Source organism: Brachyistius frenatus, unplaced genomic scaffold (genome assembly GCF_029030835.1).
Source record: "Brachyistius frenatus isolate BFR_SWC_R1_liver_20210118 unplaced genomic scaffold, ASM2903083v1 Contig_253, whole genome shotgun sequence".
NCBI classification, from domain to species: Eukaryota; Metazoa; Chordata; class Actinopteri; family Embiotocidae; genus Brachyistius; species Brachyistius frenatus.
The window spans coordinates 397,228-419,460 of NW_027210852.1; the positions used below are offsets into that span (position 1 = coordinate 397,228).

At 42.3% G+C, this 22,233-nt stretch overlaps 2 protein-coding genes across 6 annotated transcripts in view; both read left to right on the top strand.

The window, feature by feature from the left end:
• The first annotated feature begins 1,266 nt into the window (after positions 1-1,266).
• sall3b (spalt-like transcription factor 3b) lies at positions 1,267-11,188 on the top strand. Its single transcript, XM_069720853.1, has 4 exons — positions 1,267-2,150; positions 5,912-8,848; positions 8,933-9,246; positions 10,349-11,188. Exons 1-4 carry the CDS (start codon positions 2,069-2,071, stop codon positions 10,739-10,741), a joined length of 3,726 nt encoding a protein of 1,241 aa, XP_069576954.1. The 5' UTR covers positions 1,267-2,068; the 3' UTR covers positions 10,742-11,188.
• Positions 11,189-12,117: 929 nt separating this feature from the next.
• The window catches only part of atp9b (ATPase phospholipid transporting 9B), a 41,067-nt gene continuing 30,951 nt past the window's right edge, over positions 12,118-22,233 (top strand). For 4 of the 5 annotated variants that reach the window (XM_069720840.1, XM_069720841.1, XM_069720842.1 and 1 more), the window contains exons 1-4: positions 12,118-12,215; positions 17,378-17,551; positions 20,462-20,612; positions 21,726-21,839. In XM_069720840.1, the coding sequence (XP_069576941.1) occupies positions 12,136-12,215; positions 17,378-17,551; positions 20,462-20,612; positions 21,726-21,839 (519 nt within the window). In that variant the 5' untranslated portion in view covers positions 12,118-12,135. Of the gene's footprint in view, positions 12,216-12,638; positions 12,713-17,377; positions 17,552-20,461; positions 20,613-21,725; positions 21,840-22,233 lie in introns of all 5 variants that reach the window. The other variant, XM_069720843.1, reaches the window with a different exon arrangement.

Below are 22,233 nucleotides of genomic sequence, written 5' to 3' on the forward strand. Positions count from 1 at the left end.
CTTTTTAAGACTTGCCTGGAGAGGATTAAATACTATGTTTGCAAGGCCCCTGGTTCAGCAGTGAAAACAAAAGTCCCATTGAAATCTTATCTATAACGGCCTCATCCAGGATTCAGGACCTCATTATTTCAAAAATTCAGGCTGAACTAATTACTGCCCTGACATTAACTGGAGAGTTGAACCGACATGTCTCTGGCATGCCGTTGACAGAAGTAAAGCACTTCTTTTCTCAGTTTTTATGTGTCTATATTCGGTGCCGTTTCAGATAATTACGTTCTTCGTGTGCTTCTTAAATATGATTTATTGAACCTGAATTGGCCTGTTTCAGGTACGTTTTCCTCTAACAGATGTACACAATAATTAGAATCAAGTGGTGCTTCACGCCCAGAGTGGAGCCTGCATTGGTGGAGGCCAAGTTTAGAATCTGGAAGAGATCATGGTCAAGTAGTTGCTAGTTTGATTTTGTGTGCTGACACCGGTTACAAAGAATCAATATCGAATCAAGGAGGGTTGAATTCCCAGATAAGCGCTCTCGGCCACTCTGGCTATTCATCATAAGTCTGTAGAAACCTGATAGGTCAGAAGAAATTATATTCCAGCAGGAGTGGGGCCTCCTTATCTCCCCATAGCAGGGGAACAGGAGACATGCCGATCAATACCAGGCCGTTGTGTAGTACTTGCAATTATCAACAGCTGATTCTGTCCTCCCCCAGCTGCATCTTTTAATACCACATAATTACAAGTTTGGGGACAATGCTCGCTGAAAGGGGATTACAGCTTTGGTGAAGTATGTTTCATTCTTCTCTCTGCTTTGAAATAGCTATAGGCTGAGGAAAGGGAGGATCAACACCATCAAAATATTTTATTATACACTTCATACTCTGATATTTGGCTTCATCTAACATTTTTATTATTATTTATTTATAGTAATGGTGAGTTTAAAGTTAAAACTCGGACCTGTGGTAGGAGGTTTTCACGTCAAACAACCACCAAAAACCTTTTCAAAAAATAGGAGGTTCCTTGAAGCCTAGTTTTATTTCTAAACTGAAGTCAGCCGGGTTTACTCTCCACACATCCCTGATCGTCACTGGAGGGGAGATTTCCTCTCCAACATTGAGATATTTTTCAGTCTATTATGGCGCCAAATTGTGGGAGGTCGTAACAAATGAAGCAAAGGCTCCAACACCTCCTGTGGTATCCTGGCAGTAGCCTATCGCAGCCGGCTGAAGGGCATCTAATGATGGACCGGAGGCGGAGGCAACAAGGAGAGCGCCGGTGCCTCTGACTGACCAGGGAGTCTCACTTCCGACAGCCACCACTTTGAGACCGGATCGACGTGCGCGACCTGAGCGAGATTTTTTACGCACAAAGTTTGGCTTTACGCACGTATTTATTGCGGCGAAATCCGATTTTTTTTTTTTTTGTGGGGGGAATTATCTCTCCCAACGTGTCGATTCTGGGCTTAACGCAGTTTCAGGAGACTCGGCGTTCAACCTATTTTCCCGTGGAAGCTCCTGCTTGTGCTGCGCTGCTGTGTGCGCGAGAGATTCAGCCGGGACATCCAACCATCCAATGCCGGAAGAGTCAGCTCAAACTGCAGCTTCCTTTTTTGACAGCAGCTCATCCAAGAGCGCAGAAAGGAAACACGTCATACTGAAAGAGGCGAAGATGCGACGTTTGGCCACAGAGTTGAACCCAAGACCGCTCCAAAACGCATGAGACTCTCTCAGGAGTTCAGGTCGGACTAAACCATGTCGGCGCCGCTCGGAGTTGTGCGTAAAAGTACCGGACAGGAAGTGAACTAATTATTATTAAACGCCATCCCTCATTTCCATATCTAGCGTGAGTTGGCTGGACTGCAGCCAATCACCCATCGAAGGGCAGCTCGAGTCGTGAAAGCATTATCCTTCCTCCATCATAATTACACTGACATGCGCAATCTGCACACGGGCATCGACACCAGCCACCGATCGCTTATTTCACCGTCCCCGCTCCCCCTGAAGGCTCCCATTCGCTGCTCGTAGATGATTCTGCGAAAGGCAGCAGCGAGTCGCGCAGCCAGATCAACATGTCCCGCCGCAAGCAAGCCAAACCGCAGCACCTCAAGTCAGATGAAGAGGCGACGCAGACCGGACTCCTCCGCAGAAACGGTAGGTGTCCGGGAGGCTTTCAACCACTTTCACTGGGTTTTCTCCAGCTGCTGTCGATGGACCCGCCGGTTCAAACAAGAACAGCTGGCGTCCAAGAGCAGTTTCACCAAAAGCTTTTATTGCGAGGAACGTTTTAAATGGAAGACGAACAAATTTAGGTTGGATTACTTTACTTTTTCTGCGTGAAGCTTAATTATTAAGCTTATTTATTTACTTTTTAGTTTGAAGTGTGCCAAAAGAAACCTTGTTTGTGTTAAAAGTCGAAAAAGTTCTTGATCTGGTCACAAAAGGGAAATTATATTTAGTTTTTTAATGCTTTATAAAGAATCAGATCTACATTTAATAACTGAAGGTGTTATTGACAAACTGAAGACTCCATACATAACAAAACAATTGAATTTTTTTTTCAAGAACATTATATTGTTTTACTTCATTAATGTCTCCTGTTATAGGAACAACGACAGCACCGGCAAAATTCAAACAAACATACGGGAAAATCCCCCCAGTGATGTTATATTGTCAGGTTTGATTTCTGCCGAGTGTTGTCTTTTTTTTCTTTCTTTTTTTTTTTTTAACATTTATTAATTATATTTTTTAGCTCGAGGCTTTCTTGCCTATTTTCACACTTTTAATGATAAACATTTATATTATAAACCAAATTAAAATAATCTGAAAGTAGGAGATTTTTAATTATGTTAATAATCACAACCGTATTATTTAGCCTACATGTATGTAAGCACCTCTATATGTTAAACCTCAACAGGACTGTATACAAATATTATGAATGCAACATTTCTAATATAATTTGTTACCAGATCCCAAATCATATTGCCAGCCAATGTTGTGATACACCAGAAGCTTTAATATTTAATTGATCATTTTCTCTTGGTGTACCTGCAGGATAGCCTGCATGTTATTTGAACCTTTTAATCAACACAGCAGCTGAGCACAAACTCATTTCAACTGTAGTATTTTAACCCTAAATTAATCTGATCAGATTTAAATGTTTATCTAAAATTGATATAATTTTGAATTTAATTCGACCTTCAGATTGTGTCCAGAATCTCAGCAAATAGTTTTACAACCCACCAGGCATGATTTGACAGCCTATAAATATAAATTAATTTAAATTATTCTAATGTAATATCACTGACTTAATATCGTTCATATTTTACATTAGTGTTAACTTTGTTAATCTTTTATTGCTCCATCTTCTGTTTTGTTGTCAAAAGAAAATAGGCCTGTAAATAACCAGTTGAACTCAATAATTCAGATTTTCACCAACATCGTCGTTGAAGTTTTTCTTTCATGTTTTTCAGTAAAATCAAACGTGGCTGTATTATTTATTTGTGGTTGTGAAAAGGTGTGGAGTGTGGAGGAGGCCCTCGTCACTCGGGCCCTCCCACAGCCCTGCAGCCAGGCAGGGGGCTCCGCCACTCTGCGATGGGCTTTGATTGAGCCTGCTGACTTAACCTTTGTCAGCCTCACCCTGCGAGGGGCAAGTGGTCCATGTCTGGATCATAATACAATTAGTACATGTGAACCGCTGACCTCTGAAGCCCAGAGGTCGCGCAAGGGAAGCAGAGAGGCATTAATGCTGGGCTGAGAGTCTTGTTTGCTTTTCAGCTGCAGCTTCACCATTACTCTTTTCTTTTACTTCCCTCATCGCCAAACCACACAAGAGACAGACATAAATCTGTTTTCTGTTCCTGATGTTATGGATTGAGTGAGGGTGACATTTTAAAATAAATTCCTATCAGTGTTATTATATTTGGAGATATATTTAAAGGTTTAAATCAAATCTGATCTTCTCTTTGTTTTGCTTGGGAGTAAATCTTACAAAGTGAAAGACAAAATCCCAAGCTAAAACAGTCAAAGTGTTTTCACTCCTGTGTTTGCTGAATCGCCTTGGTGATCTTCAGACCACCCACTCGGTGGGCCGAGGACTCTGATTATTTACCTCTGACGAGTTTGACTTTCAAATGGATTTCACGACTCCACTCTGGTTACAGTCTTACTTTCTAAACTGAGGAAAAAAGTTCAGATCAGTTTTTATTATCTCAGATGTGCGACAGTTGGAAGCCGAAGTCTATGATGTGTTAACTAATTTCCTCATTAATACAGACATTGTGCTTTGTGTTTGCATGAGGATTTGTTGAGTGTGTAATTGTAAATATACCAGATGTCTCAGCCTGTGTTTAGCTTTGAGCACACTGGGGCTGATTCTTTTAGGTGGTGAAATGTGGTGATAACTGGATTGTACGACTGCACTGGGAAACATGAACACACTTACACACACGTACACAAAATATGTACACACATGGAGGCACACACACACACACATTCATGTTAAATTTTGTGCTAACACACATGCAAGTTTAAATGGCTTTAAAGTCCACATTTAGTGTGTTTACTGTATCTATGCTGCATGTCAGTGTCTTATTTCATGGCTCATCATGTGGCAGGAAGTTGTGACAGTAAAATATTTGTAAAAAATAGGGTTTGGAAAAAAAAAAAGAAAATTAAATAGCAGAATCATATCTAAACCTCAAAGTCACCGGTTTTCTACATTTGCTCCTCTTTTAATTGTATTTCTTAAATCGGCGCAGGGAAGCCCGAGTGTGTGTTTGTGTGTGTGTGTGTGTGTGTGTGTGTGACACTAATTTACTGATTTCCTCAGATCTTTCCAGCTGGTATTACTGTCTGTTTCCTAATGGGGCAAAACCTGAACAGATGCAACAGAGAGTGTAAAGTGTGAAATCTCGTCGCAAAGAAGGTCACGTGTCAGCTACAGCAGGAAACAAAAAGAAACTAAGATGTGAGCTGAAAGACGAAGGAAGAAGAGTTGCAGTAAAATGTGTGAGATGTGTTTTTAGACGGCAAGTTTTGAGGATTGATTTTTACAAAGCCACACAAGTTAGGAAGGAAAATAACACATCTAAAATGTGACATCCTTTTATTAGTTTCCTTTGCATTTATTTCAAGTGTGGAAGTGAAATATTTGTAATAAAGCAGCTCCAAGGTGTTTATTGAAGCTGTGATATTGTAGATTGATGTCAATCAGTGAGATTAATCTACAATCGATTGACTGGTGTTGTTGGTGTAGAATCACAACTTGTGTTCTTCTGGAAATGGAGGAAAACCATTAAATGTATCATGAGAACATAATTATCATGTTCTGTTATCACGTTCATATCATATGTTTCAAACCGCTTGAATTGAATGTTTCTATAAAACTCGTCACCAGAAAAAAGATGAAATCAGTGCTTTTCAGTTGAATTCAAATGATCTGAACTTGTATTTTGACCAACACGTTAAACCCACTTGTTTTTTTAGCTGAACAGAATTATACAAATGCACAGAAAAATCTAAGAACGGTATCGAATTTCATTATCTGTTTGAATGCGCAGTTGAGAGGTCAGATGACTTCAGTATACGTACTGTATTCTCACCATGTTTCTGTTGGGCAAATGTATTCTAGATGTGTTTTGTATAATTGTATTAAAAAAAAAAGTTCTATTTCAGCCTGACAGGTTTGTTATGTTTGGACACTGTGGGGCATCTTGTGGATTTCAAAGTTCAGTGGGTTTGAACAATGTCTGTCCACACAACATGAGTTTGTAAAGATGGGTGGGGGGTGGGGGTGGGGGCGGGGGGGTTATACTGTGTGATAAAGGAAAACGTGTCCTTTTTGCTGAAACATCAGAACCTTAAATGATAAATTTCACATCCTTATTCTTATTTTTTGCTTCCTTTTTCAGACGTCGTGGCGAGCGAGGAGACCAGCGGAGGCAGCGAGGAAACGCACATCTGTGACAAATGCTGCGCTCAGTTCTTCTCTCGGACCGAACTGAGCGAACATCAGAGAGTCTGCACCGAGGATCCCTTGGTTCTGATAGTGAAGGACAATGAGGGGCTGCCCGCTCCCGAGGAGTCCCCCGCCGGGCCCTCTCCGGTTCCCAGCACGGCGTCCAGCGACTCGTCTGCGGCGGAGTCCGCGGATGCCGGCTTCGAGCTGGGAGAGGCGCTGCTGAATGACAGCGACAGTCTGGATAATTTAGACGAAGGGAGGGAGCGGGACGAAGCCATGGAGCTCGAGCATTGCCCACCGGACAAATACGCTGCGGCTTCCAGCCCTCGGCATCCGGACTCAGCCGAGTCCACTCCCCCCCAGATGTCAGCAGCTGGCAGCTGCAGCCTGCCGAGCACAAACGTGACGCTGGAGATCCTTCACAGCACCCGGGTGGCCGTCGCCCAGTTCTCCCAGGGGATCGGCGGCATTGGTTCGGGAGGGAAGGCGGCGTCGGCCGCCATCCCGGTGATCCTGGAGCACCTGCTGGCTCTGCAGCAGCAACAGGTCCACCAGCTGCAGCTTATTGAGCAGATCTGCAGCCAGGTAGCTGTCATGAACAGACAACCAACTCAAGCAGCATTAAACCCGGTCTCCAGGTCCCTGTCTCTGGCTCCTAACCCGTTCCCCTCCCAGGGCGTCATCCCTCCTCCCATCCTGCCTCTGTCAGGAACGATGCCCTCCACCATTAACGGACAGGCTGCCGTGTCTTTGTCGTCTATGCTCGAGAAGTCGCAAAGCCTCCCCTCACAGACTATATGTGGACAGTCCACATTTAGAGACGTTACGTGTACCTCAGCCTCCTCAGAAAACCCCACCCCGTCTCTCTCCAGCAGCAACAGCATCTCCACGCTGCTGCCTCCGTACACAGGCTCACACACCAGCAGCATCAGCAGCACTCAGAGCTCCTCCAGTCCGCTGCCTCTGGCGCAGAACGGCCTCCTCAGCTCCTCCTCCAGCCTGCCATTTCTACCTCAGAGCCCCCCCAGCAGCGTCATCTTCCCCAATCCCTTGGCTAGTATCGCAGCCACAGCTAATGCACTTGACCCGCTCGCAGCCTTGATGAAGCACAGGAAGGGGAAACTGCCAAACGTGTCCTTGTTCGAAACCAAGCCCAGCCCAGAGGAGCCCTTCTTCAAGCATAAATGCAGGTTCTGTGCCAAAGTGTTTGGCAGCGACAGCGCTCTGCAGATCCACCTGCGCTCCCATACAGGAGAGCGGCCCTTCAAGTGCAACATCTGCGGCAATCGCTTCTCCACAAAGGGGAACTTAAAGGTGCACTTTCAGAGGCATAAAGAGAAGTATCCTCATGTTCAGATGAACCCCTTCCCCGTGCCAGAATATCTCGACAACGTGCCAACGAGTTCTGGGATTCCCTACGGCATGTCCATCCCTCCGGAAAAACCTGTCTCCTCGTGGTTGGACAGCAAACCTGTCGTAGCAGCTCTGCCGGCCTCTATGGGTCTTCCGCTTTCCTCCACTATTACCAGCTTGGGAGGCTCGAATGACCCTATAGGTGTCACGGCGTCTGTCAAATCTCCCTATCAGCCGGCTACCGGTGAATGTGTGTCCGTGTCGCCTAACCACAGAAGCAGTGAGGCTCGTTTCTCTCCTGTTTCAGAGTCTAACCGTGAGACAGAGGCCTCCAACGTACTGAAAACAGAAGGGGTTCACCTGCCCCAAAGCTGCACCCTGAGACTGAGAGCCAACCCGGTCACCGAGCCCAACAGCATCTCGTCTGTGGCCACCACGCCCGAACCCTCGGCGTCTCCCGTCTCCGACTCCCCTCCCCTCTCGTTGCACTCAGAAGATACTAGATTCCCATCCGGCGGCTTCCTGGATTCTATGCAAACGTCCGAAACCTCAAAGCTTCAGCAGCTGGTGGAGAACATCGAGAAAAAGATCACGGACCCCAACCAGTGCGTGCTCTGCCACCGCGTCCTCAGCTGTCAGAGCGCGCTGAAGATGCACTACCGCATCCACACGGGCGAGAGGCCCTTCAAGTGCAAAGTGTGCGGCAGAGCTTTCACCACCAAAGGAAACCTGAAGACGCACGTCGGCGTGCACAGAGAGAATCCTCCGGTTCAGGTGCAGCACTCGTGTCCCATCTGCCAGAAGAAGTTCACCAACGCCGTCGTTCTGCAGCAGCACATCCGAATGCACATGGTCGGTCCGGTTTCAGACTCGACTCCGGTGGACGGGCTGCAGGAGGTGGACGGGGACGTGTCTGTCAACGAGAGCAACTTTGACAGTCTCAGCAGCAACGGCAACGACTTCACCGATGATATTTCAATGGAGGATGATCATGAGGAAGAGGAAGAGGAGGTAGAACATATGGAGGAAGGTGTGAATCCATCTAAACCCTTCATCTCTGTTGGTGACTCTCCTCCGAAGTCCTTCGCCGTTATGTCAAGTATAGCAGCTCTGGAGCACCAAATGAGGATGATTGACTCCACCGTGAGCCTCAACCACTCCTTCGGTATCAAACCCCTGACGAACGGTTTTAAAGACAGCAGCCTGCTCAGTATCGACGCTGCTCGATCAGATAAAAGGGTGGAGAGTTGTCGTGAAAACAGCCCGCATGTGTCCGAATCCTCCCGTTCTCCTCGCGTGTCGGCGTCTCCCTATCAAAGCAACTCAGAAGGCATGACGATCAAATCACCGGCGGCGGACAACAGCAGGCCCGAGTCCCAGGAGCCTTTGGCAGCCTCGGTGAAGAGAGAGCAATCTGAGTCTCCGACCTCCGCATCGGCAGCCGGCCAAGAGCTGAGAGGAGCGCAGCCCGGCAGACTCGCCGTGAAAGAGGAGACTCCTTACAATATGTCGTTCCAGCTGAGCAGAGACCGAGGTGAAGATGAAACGCCATGTGTAAAATTCCACCAGAATGAGTTCAGCGTTGGGCAGATCACTTCATTCTTCATTTCCCCCGCAGGTCAGAGCGTCCCCGGCCTGATAAAGGCGGAGGTGAACGGTCACAGTCAGCCCAACGGCCTGATGGAGGGCCTCCACCCGCCCTTCGGCGTCCACATCGCTCCGGCTTACCCGTCGGTCTGCAGCCCCGGTATGACCTCGCTGCTCGGCCCCGCGCCGCCTCGACGGACGCCGAAGCAGCACAACTGCAACGCCTGCGGGAAGAACTTCTCGTCGGCCAGCGCCCTGCAGATCCACGAGCGCACACACACCGGGGAGAAGCCGTTCGTCTGCTCCATCTGCGGCAGAGCGTTCACCACGAAAGGCAACCTGAAGGTAGACAAAGAGTTCCTCTTCCGTTGTGCTGTCTGATTGGTTGAAGTGTCTTTTGGGGAACAGAAAAAGGACATGTATAATCAGTCAACTTATTGTCTTTAGACTCCGAGTGATTTATGTTTGACACCGTTTTGTTGGATAGTGATTAAGACACCACTTCCTGGGACTGTGTTTCACTGTTCTAGTGCAAGGCACCAAGCATAGCAGCAACGTAACCTACTTGCACGAGTAGAAAAAACTAAAGATAAACAGGTTCTTTTGCATAAAGGTGTTTTGTTTCGCAGGAAAAAAAAATCCTGAGTAAAGAGAGAATGTAAAGTCAGATTGTTTCTTTTTTTTGTCCAAAAATGTGTGAATTCCACCTTTACAGTATAGTTACACTCAAAAGAATACTTTAACACCCAAGAAAAAAGTGAGAACATGATGAAACATAACACTGGGAACGTAAACCTTTCAAAATAAAAGTCTCTGCTGAATCCACAGGATTCTGCAGGATTTATGTCCTGTTCATCAGGAGAGTGGATGCTTTGGCAAAATCTCTGCTACTGACTACTCAGCATTAGGCTGCAACTAACAATTGTTATCATCATCACAAACTTTTTTTTATGAACAATTGTAATCCCTTTGTTTATAAAATGTCAGCCAATTTTAAAACATACGTCAATCACAATTACCCAGATCCCAAAGGGGCACCTTCAAACTGCTACTGACGCCCCAAAATATTGAATTTTTCTGTCACATAAGACAAATAAAAGCTGTACAGTAATCTGTCACATTTGAGAAGCTGGAAAAGGACATATTTGGCATTTGGGTGTGAAAAATGACTTCAGTCATTACTGAACAATCAAAATAGTTGCTGAGTAATCGGTTAATCAACAAGTCTAAAGAAAACACCCATTCTAGTCCAACTTTATAGTTTCCCATAAAATATTAAAAGATTCAACGCGCTTAAAGTGTGTCGGAGAAATGTTGCATTATGGGTGATCATTCTGTAGTTCATTAGGAAGAATAAAGTACCAACTTTTATTGGAGGGGGCTTGATAACTTTGTGTTTTGCAGTAAAAGCATCCAACGCATCTAATGCCTTAAACGTCTTTCTCAGGTTCATATGGGAACTCACATGTGGAACAACGCACCAGCCAGGAGGGGCCGGCGTCTGTCGGTGGAGAACCCCATGGCCCTGCTGGGTGGCGAGGCCATGAAGTTCGGGGAGATGTTTCAGAAGGACCTGGCAGCTCGAGCGATGAACGTCGACCCCGGATTTTGGAACCGTTACGCGACGGCCATCACCAACAGCCTGGCCATGAAGAACAACGAGATCTCAGTGATTCAGAACAGAGGCATCTCTCAGCTGCACCCTCTGACTGCAGGCATGGACAGAGTGAGCACCGCAGGAGGTCCAATGACCGGTCTGACCAAGACAGCCATCGACCTGGGGAATAACAGACATTTTTCTATGCTGATCGACGACAGCAAAGAAATCGGTATCAATTGAACAAAGCTGAATGTTGATGAAATTCTTATGCAAATTATTAAAATATTTGTAAAACATCTTGTTTGTTCTTATGTATTATATATATAGACTTCAAAAAGAACTTTTTATCAATTGACAGAGAATAGTAGGATATTCACATTTTGCTATTTTACTTTGCAGTCATTTGTGGATGTTTTTTTCTATACCGTTAAGAAAACTCGCACCTGAGAAATCCTTCGGTGCTCCGATGTACGGTCGCTCTGAAGAAGGGAACATGTGTTCAAATCAATAATGCAAAGAGTCTGCTCTCTCCTCTGGACAGCTGCCCACTGCTGCTAGCTGGTGCAAAGCACAAAATATGCTCATAAGTACCCACAAATATGAACTGCGAAGATCTGTTGTCATTGTTACGGTGAGAACTTGTTATTCTTAAACAACAGTTGGACCGAAATAAAAACCAGAACACACCATCTGTACGTAAACGCTTGTCTTAATTTCATTTCACAGGTTCATTCATAGAAATTACACAAACAGTTCAACTTGGATCATTTAGTTTCCTGCAAACAGAAAACGTCTGTATGATATAAAACAGGAGAGAAAGTCTGTTCAAATGTTTATTTATAGATTAGATTTAGACTTTATTAATCCCACAGTGGGGAAATTCTGTAATTTTATAAAAAAAACAACAACAACAATAACAATGTCAATAATAATATAGTTCTGCATTGAGTTTTTTTTTTATTTGTCAGTGTACACTGTTTTTTGATTGATTGAGAATTCCTTGGGAGTTGGATTACTTAAAAAAAAAACAAGAGGTTATCAATCACATAAAACATTTATACAGCATCCAATTTACAGTCTCAATTAAAAAGCTCAACGCATCTTATCGGTGAATAGTTTTTTTTTTTTTTTTTTTATCCGAATCAGAACAGTTGTTTTTTTCAGATTTAATTTGAACTTGGATGATACCATGTGCTATGCAAAAAATATTAATTTCATTAAAGATGCTCAGGGTGTCATTTGATCATAAACACATTTTTACTCGTTCACCGTGACCAAAGCAAATTTGAGATCACCTGTGCTGCCTTCGAGGCTCCTAGAAACCGCCTACTGCGAACTGTAACACAACTTTCATTCACGCAAAACAATCTTTGTTTAAATGCTCGGGTTTAAAAATAAATAAATAAATAAATAAATAAATAAATCTGTCCCTCAAAAACAACGTTGCGCAATAAGTACACAATACGCTCCTTGTGCTCTCTGGACTATAAATGAAACTTCACCGCTGCTGATTTGCGCGCGAGTTTCCCCAGTTACGACATTTCTGACCTGTACGTGAATGCGACGTAAATCCCCAACGGTTGTTTTTTTTGTGTGTGTGTGTGTGACGTCAGGCTGCGTACTGCCCAGCCAAGATGGCTGACAGCATCCTACTAAATCCAGTGCGGAAGAACTCGAAGGGAACTCAGTATTACAACTCAGCCAGACATTCAAGGTACGGAGAGGGGAGAGAGGGTTGGGTGAGGGTGAGGGGGAGGGTTTCTCTGTTTCTTCGGTCGCGTACTTCAGAAACAGCCGTTTGCGTGAAATGTGTACGTTTGGCCGCCTCGCTCGCTTCCCGGGGTCTCCGTAGTTGTTAGCTTGTGCTAGCTGACAGCTCCCTCTCCGTTGACAGCTGCACCACCACCCCCAAAACCCGCCTAAATAACTCCTCCACCTTTACAAGTCCTGTGTAAAATAATAATAATTAAAAAAAAAAAAACCCCTCTTTAACTTCTTAGTTAGTTGTCAGATTACCCGCCGACCGCTTCGTCCCCTCTGGCGTTTCTTTCTTTTTTTAATTTCTAGTCACGTGATAGTTTTCTCTGTGTTGTCACGTGACTGCAGTCATCATTCAACCAGCTTGTTAATTTTTCAGACTGGAAGAGGATGATCTAAATAAAAGCCCTCAGGGTGAGGGATGGACAGGCAGCCTTATAGGCACGTGAGCAGGTATACTTTCTTCTCCACTTCATGTATTTGAAAGCTTTGTACTTTTAAAAAAAAATTATTATTATTATTATTTTTTTTTTTTTATAGCTCCACACGTTTGTTAAAGATTAAACCAGTGTTTCGTAATCTGTTTGGCTCCCGACGTCTTACAAAACAAAAATCAACGTGTGGTCAGAGGTCACATTTCTCTTGTTCTATGATTTGTTTGGATTTTTTTTTTTCCTTCTCACATGGTTTCATTTCAATACATTTAAATGATCTGATACCTCACAAACAAACAACAACAACAACAACAACAAAAATCAAAGCTTACAGATTAGATTAAAAACTAAAAAAAACAGAATTGTGTAGGCCGTCAGAGCTTTGCTTTTCTTCTTTCCTCTCCCGGTAATCATCTGACTGACAACCCCTCCCATTTATCTGCTGTCCCTCGATATAAAACTGGATATAAACCAGCTCAAACTAGCTCCACCTGCAGCAGGGTCAGCAAAAACATGCTGCTCACGCACTCGTGCTTCAGTATTAGTAATTTAATGATGTCACACATAATAATCTGTCAGTCAAAGGGGACTGAACCAGTACTTTGACTTTAATACTACATCTAAAATAACATTTTACTGTTAATACTTCTGCACTTTTACTTAACTAGACTTTCTCATGCAGGACTTCTACTTGTAACCGTGTATTTAAAAAATTTTTTTTTTTTTACAATGCTGCGTTGTTGCTTTTACTGAAGTAAAAGATCTAAACACTTCTTCCACTCCTCTTTATGATTGTTCAAGAAAATATTTGTACCTAGAGTCCTTCAAGTGCAGCTCCTGCAAACGGCTTTGCACAAAGACGGCATGTTTACGTCCCTGTCCACTTCGCCAAAGTAACATTTGAAGTAAGACTTCATGGGGATTTCACGTCTGCCCCACTGAACTCCTCTCTCATGCCGTCGGTGATGAAGTTAACATGGCACTGTATTGATCCCTGATAGGAAATGATCTCACTTTGGAGGTCGGACTGCTCCAGCGTTTTGGTGCTGAAGCTGGTGGAGAGTCACTGAGAGAGCTTCTTTTTTTTTTCTTTCCGCTGACCCTGAAAACAGCTGTTGGCAGCGATGTCAATGGTGCACCGGAGAGCCTGGAAATGTTTTTACAAACCAGCCCACGTTCCTGCAGGACGGAGAGTTGAATTGTTATATAATCAGATGTGGGTGTTCCACAGCAAGAAACGCTGAAGATAATAATGTACTTTGATGGCAAGTTTCAGCGGCGTGTAAACATTATTTAAAAAAATTTTTTTTTAGCAACAACAAAATCATTCTTACCATCATTTTACTCTTAGATGTTCTCGAGCACTAGAGTTGTACCATGTCTTTTTTTATTTTTATTTTTAAACAAAATCCTCTCTCCATTTATTCCCACTCAGTTGAACATTTATTTTGTTGGTTGATTCAACTTTAAGATTGTATTAAAGCACAGAGTGTGTGCAGCTGAACAGGCTTACACTTATTGGTAGAAATGGGGTTGACAAAACAGTAGCAGCAGTTCAATATGATACAACTGCACAGCACCACAAACTGCATACTCAGCACTGTTGTCTCAGCTAGTTTATTTGATTTAGTGCGAGTTGGTTCATAAAGTTGCTTGTCATCTAAAGCGGTGTGTACCGTGTGGTTTTATTGTTTTGTATGTGGTTATGTTTTAAGAAAGTAAATCACATGATCCCCATAATGACACGCTCCCACAGGAAAAGTAATACGGTCACAATAACGTGACTTATTCTTTAAGTTTTCAGCCCACCAGCTACGCCTACACCAAAAATCACAACAGAATTATTTACATGGACAAATAAAATGGATTCAAAATGACGGATTAAGAATATAGGCATATAGTAACACTTAAAAAAAAAAGTAGGTTTATTTCCTGCAAAGTTTTTGCAAATGATTGTTCATCTGATGAATGTAAAATCTTTTGTGTAATGCAGATCAGAGAACTGATTCAACTCTTTGATCTGGATTGTTTCAGGCAGTTTAATGGTGGAAACGATGATTAGGTAATAATTTGATTTGACCAACTTTATAGAAATTCAACTCGGTAAAAACTTATCATCTAATTCTAAATTGAATTTGTGAAATCAGGACTTACATTGAACAATAGTCGGTGTACATCTTGTGTTAAATTTAACCTGATAATTAACCTGAATTGCCATTTCTTTTCACCTGATAATTTATTTAACTTCATCTCAATTCCCAGAAAAACTGTGACCTGGACATTCAGAGGTGCTGAACCAAGCTAATAAATGAATTTACATTAATGAAGTAATTAATTACTTAAGATAAAGTAAGCTGGCCAGAGGGATCTGTGCTGTAAGTAGCACTGCAGATGACTGAACATGTGCGTTTTAAAAGTCAGCAGGGTTTGGTTGAACTTCGGGATGAGACTGAATAAATAGATTGGTTTCCATTTTATAGAAAACACCTCCGCTACTCTCACAACATCATTTCATATCCACTGAATTGTGTTTAAGACATGAAAGAACTGTGAACTATCCAAGCCTTTTTCTAGTAGTGCTGACGATGCGTCCCCGTCCTCACAGCCAGAGCTTTGGAAGTCTTCATACTCATAACTGAAACGACTCTTAATCACTGGGGGGTCTTTATCTCCCGGCTTCTTTAACTAAAATTGCAGGAGCTCTGCGCTGAAACAGAAAGTCGGGCTGCAGCAGCTCCTGCAAGCTCTGCTGTGGCGTGGTGAGCAGCTCAGTGAGAACCAGTGTGGATGGTTGATGTTAAGCTCATAATCCCACTGATTTATGCTTGTTCACAAGTCCAAGGTACATGACACTCATTCATTTACGGTGGAGTTTTCCATCTTTTGATTTCTTTCTTTCTTGGGGGGGCAAATAGATTTACCTCGACCCCCAAAAAAAGGTTTTCCGTATGTCTTTCTGTAGAAGTCTGGAAATTGGTTTTAAAGTGCAGACTGATTGGTTAGTTTTCAACTGTTGCTCACCGTAGATAACCAGCCTGCCAGGAACATTATATTCACACAGAAGTTAGATATTCTTTCACTTCTGTTTCAACTTAAGTGTAAAAACAATGGAAACCTTTGTTGTTCAGTTAATTCATTTTCATTTGTGGCAGTTTTCTATATTTAAAACTCGCTTTTATTTTTGTCCTCAGTCTGTGAACAGAAAACAGAAACAACAAATCAGCAAATATTCACACCTGCAGTTAAAACTCTCTCCGGCTCTCATTTCAGGCTTTTCAAAAGCAAGACGCAATTGTTTCAATATAGAAACTAATGTAATCAGGCAGGTAAATGGTCCCCAGCTGCTTTTTATTTTTTTTAATTTTTTTGGGGGATGTTGAAGTGGGTGTTTCACTGAGGAAGTGGTTGTCAGTAATGAAAGCTGTTGGTAGTGTCCTCTATGACGTGGCATCAGCACTTTGGTTGTGGTGTTCTTCCAATGTTGTCTGTTGGGATTTCTACCATAGAAATGTGGATGTTTTGGTGTCTAAAATGTCTCATTTGCTGGATCAGTTTGATTAACTGTGGCTCTTAAAAAGTAGTCACCAGATTTCCTTTTAGACCATAGTTAATAGACAGAAAATATTTCAAAGCTGGGGGATGAATTCTTGTGTTTCTTTTGATAATAGGTTTGTCTCGCCAAACAAAGTAAAGTTGGTCTGCATGGTGACGTTCAGCAGATGTGATTGAGAATTCATGATTGTTTTAAAAGGAGGTTTTATAGAGTGTTTCATATTTATGGCGATATATCACAGGTAGTTGTTTTTTGAAGTGGGGAAATGCCTTGACTTTATACTGTAGTATCCAAAGGAGCTACTGTAGTGAAGCTGATATCCTCCGTGGTACGTGGGACGTACTGTGATGTACTAGAATTGACCTAAATATCAAATATATTACAGGAAAACCATTTGTTTTTGGTGTTTACTTCTGTAGATCGGTGTGTTTCTTCTTTTCCAGTAATCTTTATTAAATCCCTGCGTTATTGGTTATGTGGTTTACAGTGACTTCTCCTGTGTTGTGGCCATGTAGGGTTTTCTTGTAGGGATCCAGACTTTCTCAATTTGTCAGAGGGGGCCTCATGAATGAGACAATATGGTCCTCTCAAGGGTGTTTCTTTACGTTGTGAATGGGAGACGCACTCTACAGTACTCGCTGATGGAGGAATTGAGCCGACCGCTCCAACCGGCTTTTATTCTCAGCTTTTCTTCTGTGCTTCGCTGAATGTTGCACATCTGAAGAGCATTCTCTCAATCTTGAACCTTGACAGTCAGCTCACTCCAGAAAGTCCAGGGATGCCACACAGCCTCTGTTTAGATCTACACAGTGTTGCTCATGTAGATTAAAATAAAGATTATTCTTTACGTCACGCAGCAAATAATGTAACTGAGTGTTCATAATCATTTCCATTCTTAAAAATTTCCTTTTTTTTTTTTTTTTTTTTTTCCATGTATCCTTATCTTCATTCATTCAATGTTCCAAAAAGAGTGGCATCTAAAATGTACGAGGCTGCAACGGCTTCTGAAGCACAAAGTATTATCTCTAATGCAAAGTAGTGGATCCTGCTGAACTCAATGTAAAAACAATTCCGAGTGAAGTTTCCTTTACATTTTTTTTTTTTTTTTTTTTTTTTAAACTGCTCTTGCAGATACTCTTTAGAAGATGAACCGTCTAACTTGGATGAGATGCCTCTGATGATGTCGGAGGAAGCCTTTGAGAACGATGAGAGCGACTACCAGACGCTGCCGCGGGCCAGAGTCAATCAGAGGCAGAGAGGCCTCTGCTGGTTCCTGCTGGGAGGCTGGAAGGTCCTCTGCGGCAGGTACGTCTGCACCGCTACGATAATGTTGTTAGTCGGGTCTTTCTTTTTTTAAATGGCTGATTAGTGATCTGTGCATGATGCCTCTTTTCCTCGTCTCAGTTGAGTCCTGCTTCTTTTTCAGAATAAACCATTTATATCGAAAAAAATGGCAGATAACATGTTTCTGTTTCTACACGCTGCTTCTCCCACATATTGTTTACCTTCTCCAACACAGAGTGTTCTTGTGTGTTTACGTCAACATTATGCTCTTCCTCTTATTTAATTGTTTAATAGGTATACATTGCAACCTATCTGCAGTGTGACTTATATCTGAGCATGAAGGGGGACAGGTTGCCAGTTCAGGTTCACCTATAAAACTGTTATTACTCATAGTCTGAGAAGGGTTGCCAGGTCTGGTATTTTTTATGAAATATGTATACGTGTTGCTTTTAAGCTTAATTAAATGCTGCACTGCAAAGTCGTGTGATTTAAAAAAAAATAAATAAATGTTCTATCCGTAGATTCATCCATTGTACTTCCATGTGGACCTTTACCCACTCTTGATAGTTGTTTTATCGTTCTGTAAATACATGCATAGTGTATAATGTCAGTAAGTATGCCTGTGATGAACAGTTTGGATTTCGAACGCACCGGTAGCTGTGCATGAAGTGCAAAGATAGGATCAGGGCGGTGATTTTGGTCGAGTTCCTCGATGCGCACCATCAGTCCAAAAAGATTTTCAGGTCAAACAGCACATGGCGGTTTATCCCGCTAATGATTAATTTGACAGGTTTTGCCCTCTAACGACGCTCCTTTCTGGCTAAGAGGAGTGTTTGTTTATTCCAGAACAACAACATCGTGCAACATTTATGAAAAAACAACAACAATTGTTTGTGCTGTGCTTTAGTGCCCAAAAAGTAACACTGACTGATGCAGGAATTTCACAGGATGTTGAGCTCTCCGTGTGGTTTTGTTGTTCGTGGTGCATCTCCAATTGAAGCTGCATATTGATCCCCCTCCCCATCCCCCCACTAATGAACAAATCGGATTTTTCACAGCTGACCAGTTTGATGCTTTCCAGTAATTTTATGTGTGCATAGTGTGGGATTATAAAACACAAATAATTCACACTGAATAAGCCCCGACTGTTCAAATGGCATATTATTTGGATAGCATTCATTTGCTCAAATAATCGCTCTTATGAATCTGGACTCAGAGTGCACAGAGACGGGCAAAGTCGAGGCCAATACAAACAAGACTTTTTACCAAAGTTGATTTATTTAGTTTCATGTTTTGCCAACTTGCTTAAAAAGTGGAAAAGCCAAGTCGTTCAGCATGACGGTATACACTGACACTCTAGCCTCGTTCCCCCCAGGTGCCAGTTTAGGTCATGCTCGCATCGAGCCGCTCTCATTGAAATGTATCCCCACATCATGCCACTGTTTGTATTTGATATCAGATATGGGAGATAAGCCCCCATTGTAGTCATTGCCAGGTTGAGAGAAAGTCACATACTTTTTGAAAAGTAAATGTCAGTCTGAATCTCGTCTCTAATCTCTTCTTAGAGTTTTGATAATGTCACAGTAATAATAGTGATGGTCCACTGGAAAGCAGCTGTGAGCTAGAGGTAAAACTAACACGTGAATGATATGAGTCATCTTCCGTCATACAGTAGTTTGACTTCCTACAGGACATGTAGCGTGTTTGGTTTGAGGTCGAATGGCGTATCCAGCTCTGAAAGTGTCTGACCCCCGCAGTGTTCAAAGGGGAATTCCCGCCTGCGGCGATGCTGACCTTTTCCAGATCACTCACCGAAAGGACTTCTTTATAAAATTGCGTCAAAAGAAAGCCTTTAAAATTTAATTAACATTGACAAGACCAGAGATATAAATAACACTCGGACTGTAGGAAGTAGCGGGGGAACAGCTGTGGATTAAATGATTTAACAGCTGAGAAATTTAAAGAGAATTGAGGCTGTTTAATTGTGAAGTATTGCTATTTGTTAAAAACATTGCCTGTTGGGTCATAAAAAAAAAAAAAAAATCCAACAGTTTATTGGCACAAATGTTGCAAATCTGATCATCAAACTCTTAAGATATCTCTAACACAAATACAGAATGATACGGAAATATAAGAAAGTGTAAAATATGATTCACTCTGGCTGAAAAGCTTGATAGTTTGTTGGTTTTCAGTTGTTCTCTCCATTTTCTAAATGTCTAGCTTTACATACATGAACACATATTCTGAGCTGGTTAGAAGGCCGTTCTGGATAACTTGTAGTAAAGAGTGTATTGAAGAGACCAATCAGATTTGAATGTTTTAATTCCCATTGATAGAATGTGGAAATCAGTTCCAGGCGATCGACTCCTTTTATTAAAAATGTTGGTATTTTTCAGTGAAAGTTGGTTTAAACTATTAAAACTTCAACTAAACACTGTTTTTTTTTTTTTTTTTTAACTTGGACACCCTTTTTGTGCAACTTTCTTCTTTAATACAGAATTTTTACATCACTATGAAGTGATAAAAGAAGATTTAGGCTGCAGCCTGAAAAAGTATTTGGTATATACCCAAGTTCACAGCCATCAGTTACGATAAATCTTTAATTACATAACTTAAAGGCATGTACTGGTGTAAGACAGATGTTCACTAAATCCTATAAAACTTCAACCAACGGATGATTTATTTTCTGTATTTTGTTTTTTAAAGGCCTGAAGAGGAACGGCTTAAAAATTCACATTTTTCTATAGCGAATATGTTTTATGGTTTCTACCTGCCCTGGATAAATTTAAGGTGTCATGACAAAAGTAACAGTTACCTCTTGGTTTTTCCCAAACCCGAGAGCGGAAACCACTGGTACAAACGGCCAAATTAAACTCCGCTCATGCGTTTAACAACTTTTGCTTAAATCCCGCTGATATCTTCCTTTCTCAGCTGCTGTGACTGTCTGGCCCATATATGCCGGAGGAAGAAGGAGCTGAAGGCCAGGACCGTTTGGCTCGGCTGCCCGGAGAAATGCGAAGAGAAGTACCCCAAAAACGCCATCAAAAACCAGAAGTACAACATCGTCACCTTCGTGCCTGGGGTGAGTTGCACATCCGCTCTTCAGTCTGTGTCAAATTACCTGAGTTCCTTGTGTAACAGAATTCACATTTCATGCTCTTTTTATTGAGTCTACATTCCCTCCCTTTTTTTTAAATTTTTTTTTAAATTTTTTTTATGGTAGTTCCCACTGTGGCAGTCCAACCTTTAGGCTGACGTACACTGTTTCTTTCCACAGATTAACAATATGTAAAGCGCGGGAGCATTCACTGCATCTAATTGTTAACTATTCTGTCATTAAGTGACGGGTTTACACTGTAGGGGACATCAGAGATCCATCAGAGTTACTTATTAAAAAGCAAATGGTTTCCATGATTAAGAGAGCCGCCTTCGGCCGGGGCCATAAAATGTCAACTGTCTATTCGAGACGTAGGTATTCTCATCGACGGCGAACAAAACGGCTGTTTTTCCTCCCTCCACTTTGAATTATTAAATACACACAAATTGAGTTCAGCAGTATGCATTTTCCTCTAAAGGTCAGCGGGTTCATTAACTGCAGAGGATCGTCCATTGATTCCATTGTCTCTGATAATCTGTGACTAGACACTACACTCTCATTATTGCAAACATTATTCAAAATTTGACCTTAGATGGATAGGATACCAAGGGCTCCCCGTGGATGGATAGCCCATTAGCAAAGAGGGCCTCGTTAAGTCACAGGTGCTGCTTGTGTAATATAAGAGAGTCTCTGGTGAATTCCACCTGAAACGAGATCTGACCGAGTCCAGCTCTTTGGGATTTTATCAGCAGAATCGGCCTGTTTTTCCTTCTTGGTTTGTTACCGTGGTCACGTACGGTCGGATTATTCTGCCAACTTGACAGTGTACCGAGTTACCATGAGAGATCCGTAACCCTGAACGCCACTTGAAGCGCACGTTCTCAAAGTGTCCGAGTTTCCATTAGGTTAATGTAAAGTTAACAGCATTAACGTGTATCTTATTCCCCCCGCCTCCTGGAACATGTACAGTAACCCATCCCGTCTGATTTGTTCCTGCCGCATCCTCTTTTGTCTTGTTTGCAGCTGTCGTCATCTTTGACTCACCTTGCCGACATGTTCGCTCACCTCACCGAATCTTTGTCTTCTGTCCCGTCTCAGGTTCTCTACCAGCAGTTCAAGTTCTTCCTCAATCTCTATTTTCTGGTGGTGGCCTGTTCCCAGTTTGTGCCATCGCTGAAAATTGGATATTTGTACACGTACTGGGCGCCTCTGGTAAATGCACTTCAGTTTTTATTGGGTAGTTTATTTGTAGAAAACACATCTTGATCCACACCAGAATATACAAAAAAAAAAAAAAAATGCTATTTCTGTATGTTTGTAGCAACATTTTATGACTGTTTGGTCATAAATTTGGGCTTTGAGAAGTTGTGATTTTTTTTTATATCATACGTAAAAACAATAAATAGATAAACTCATAAGATAATCTGCAGGTTAACTGGTAAAGAAAATAAACTTTATTGCAGCAGCCAGGACAGCCCTATAAGCCTGAGTGTCTGTCACTGACTGAATGATTGAAGTCATATCATTGGTCGGCCGAATGCAGCAACTTCCTGTATCCATTTCAAATTAAAAGCTCCTAGTGTTTCATGCAAAGTCCAGTCATACA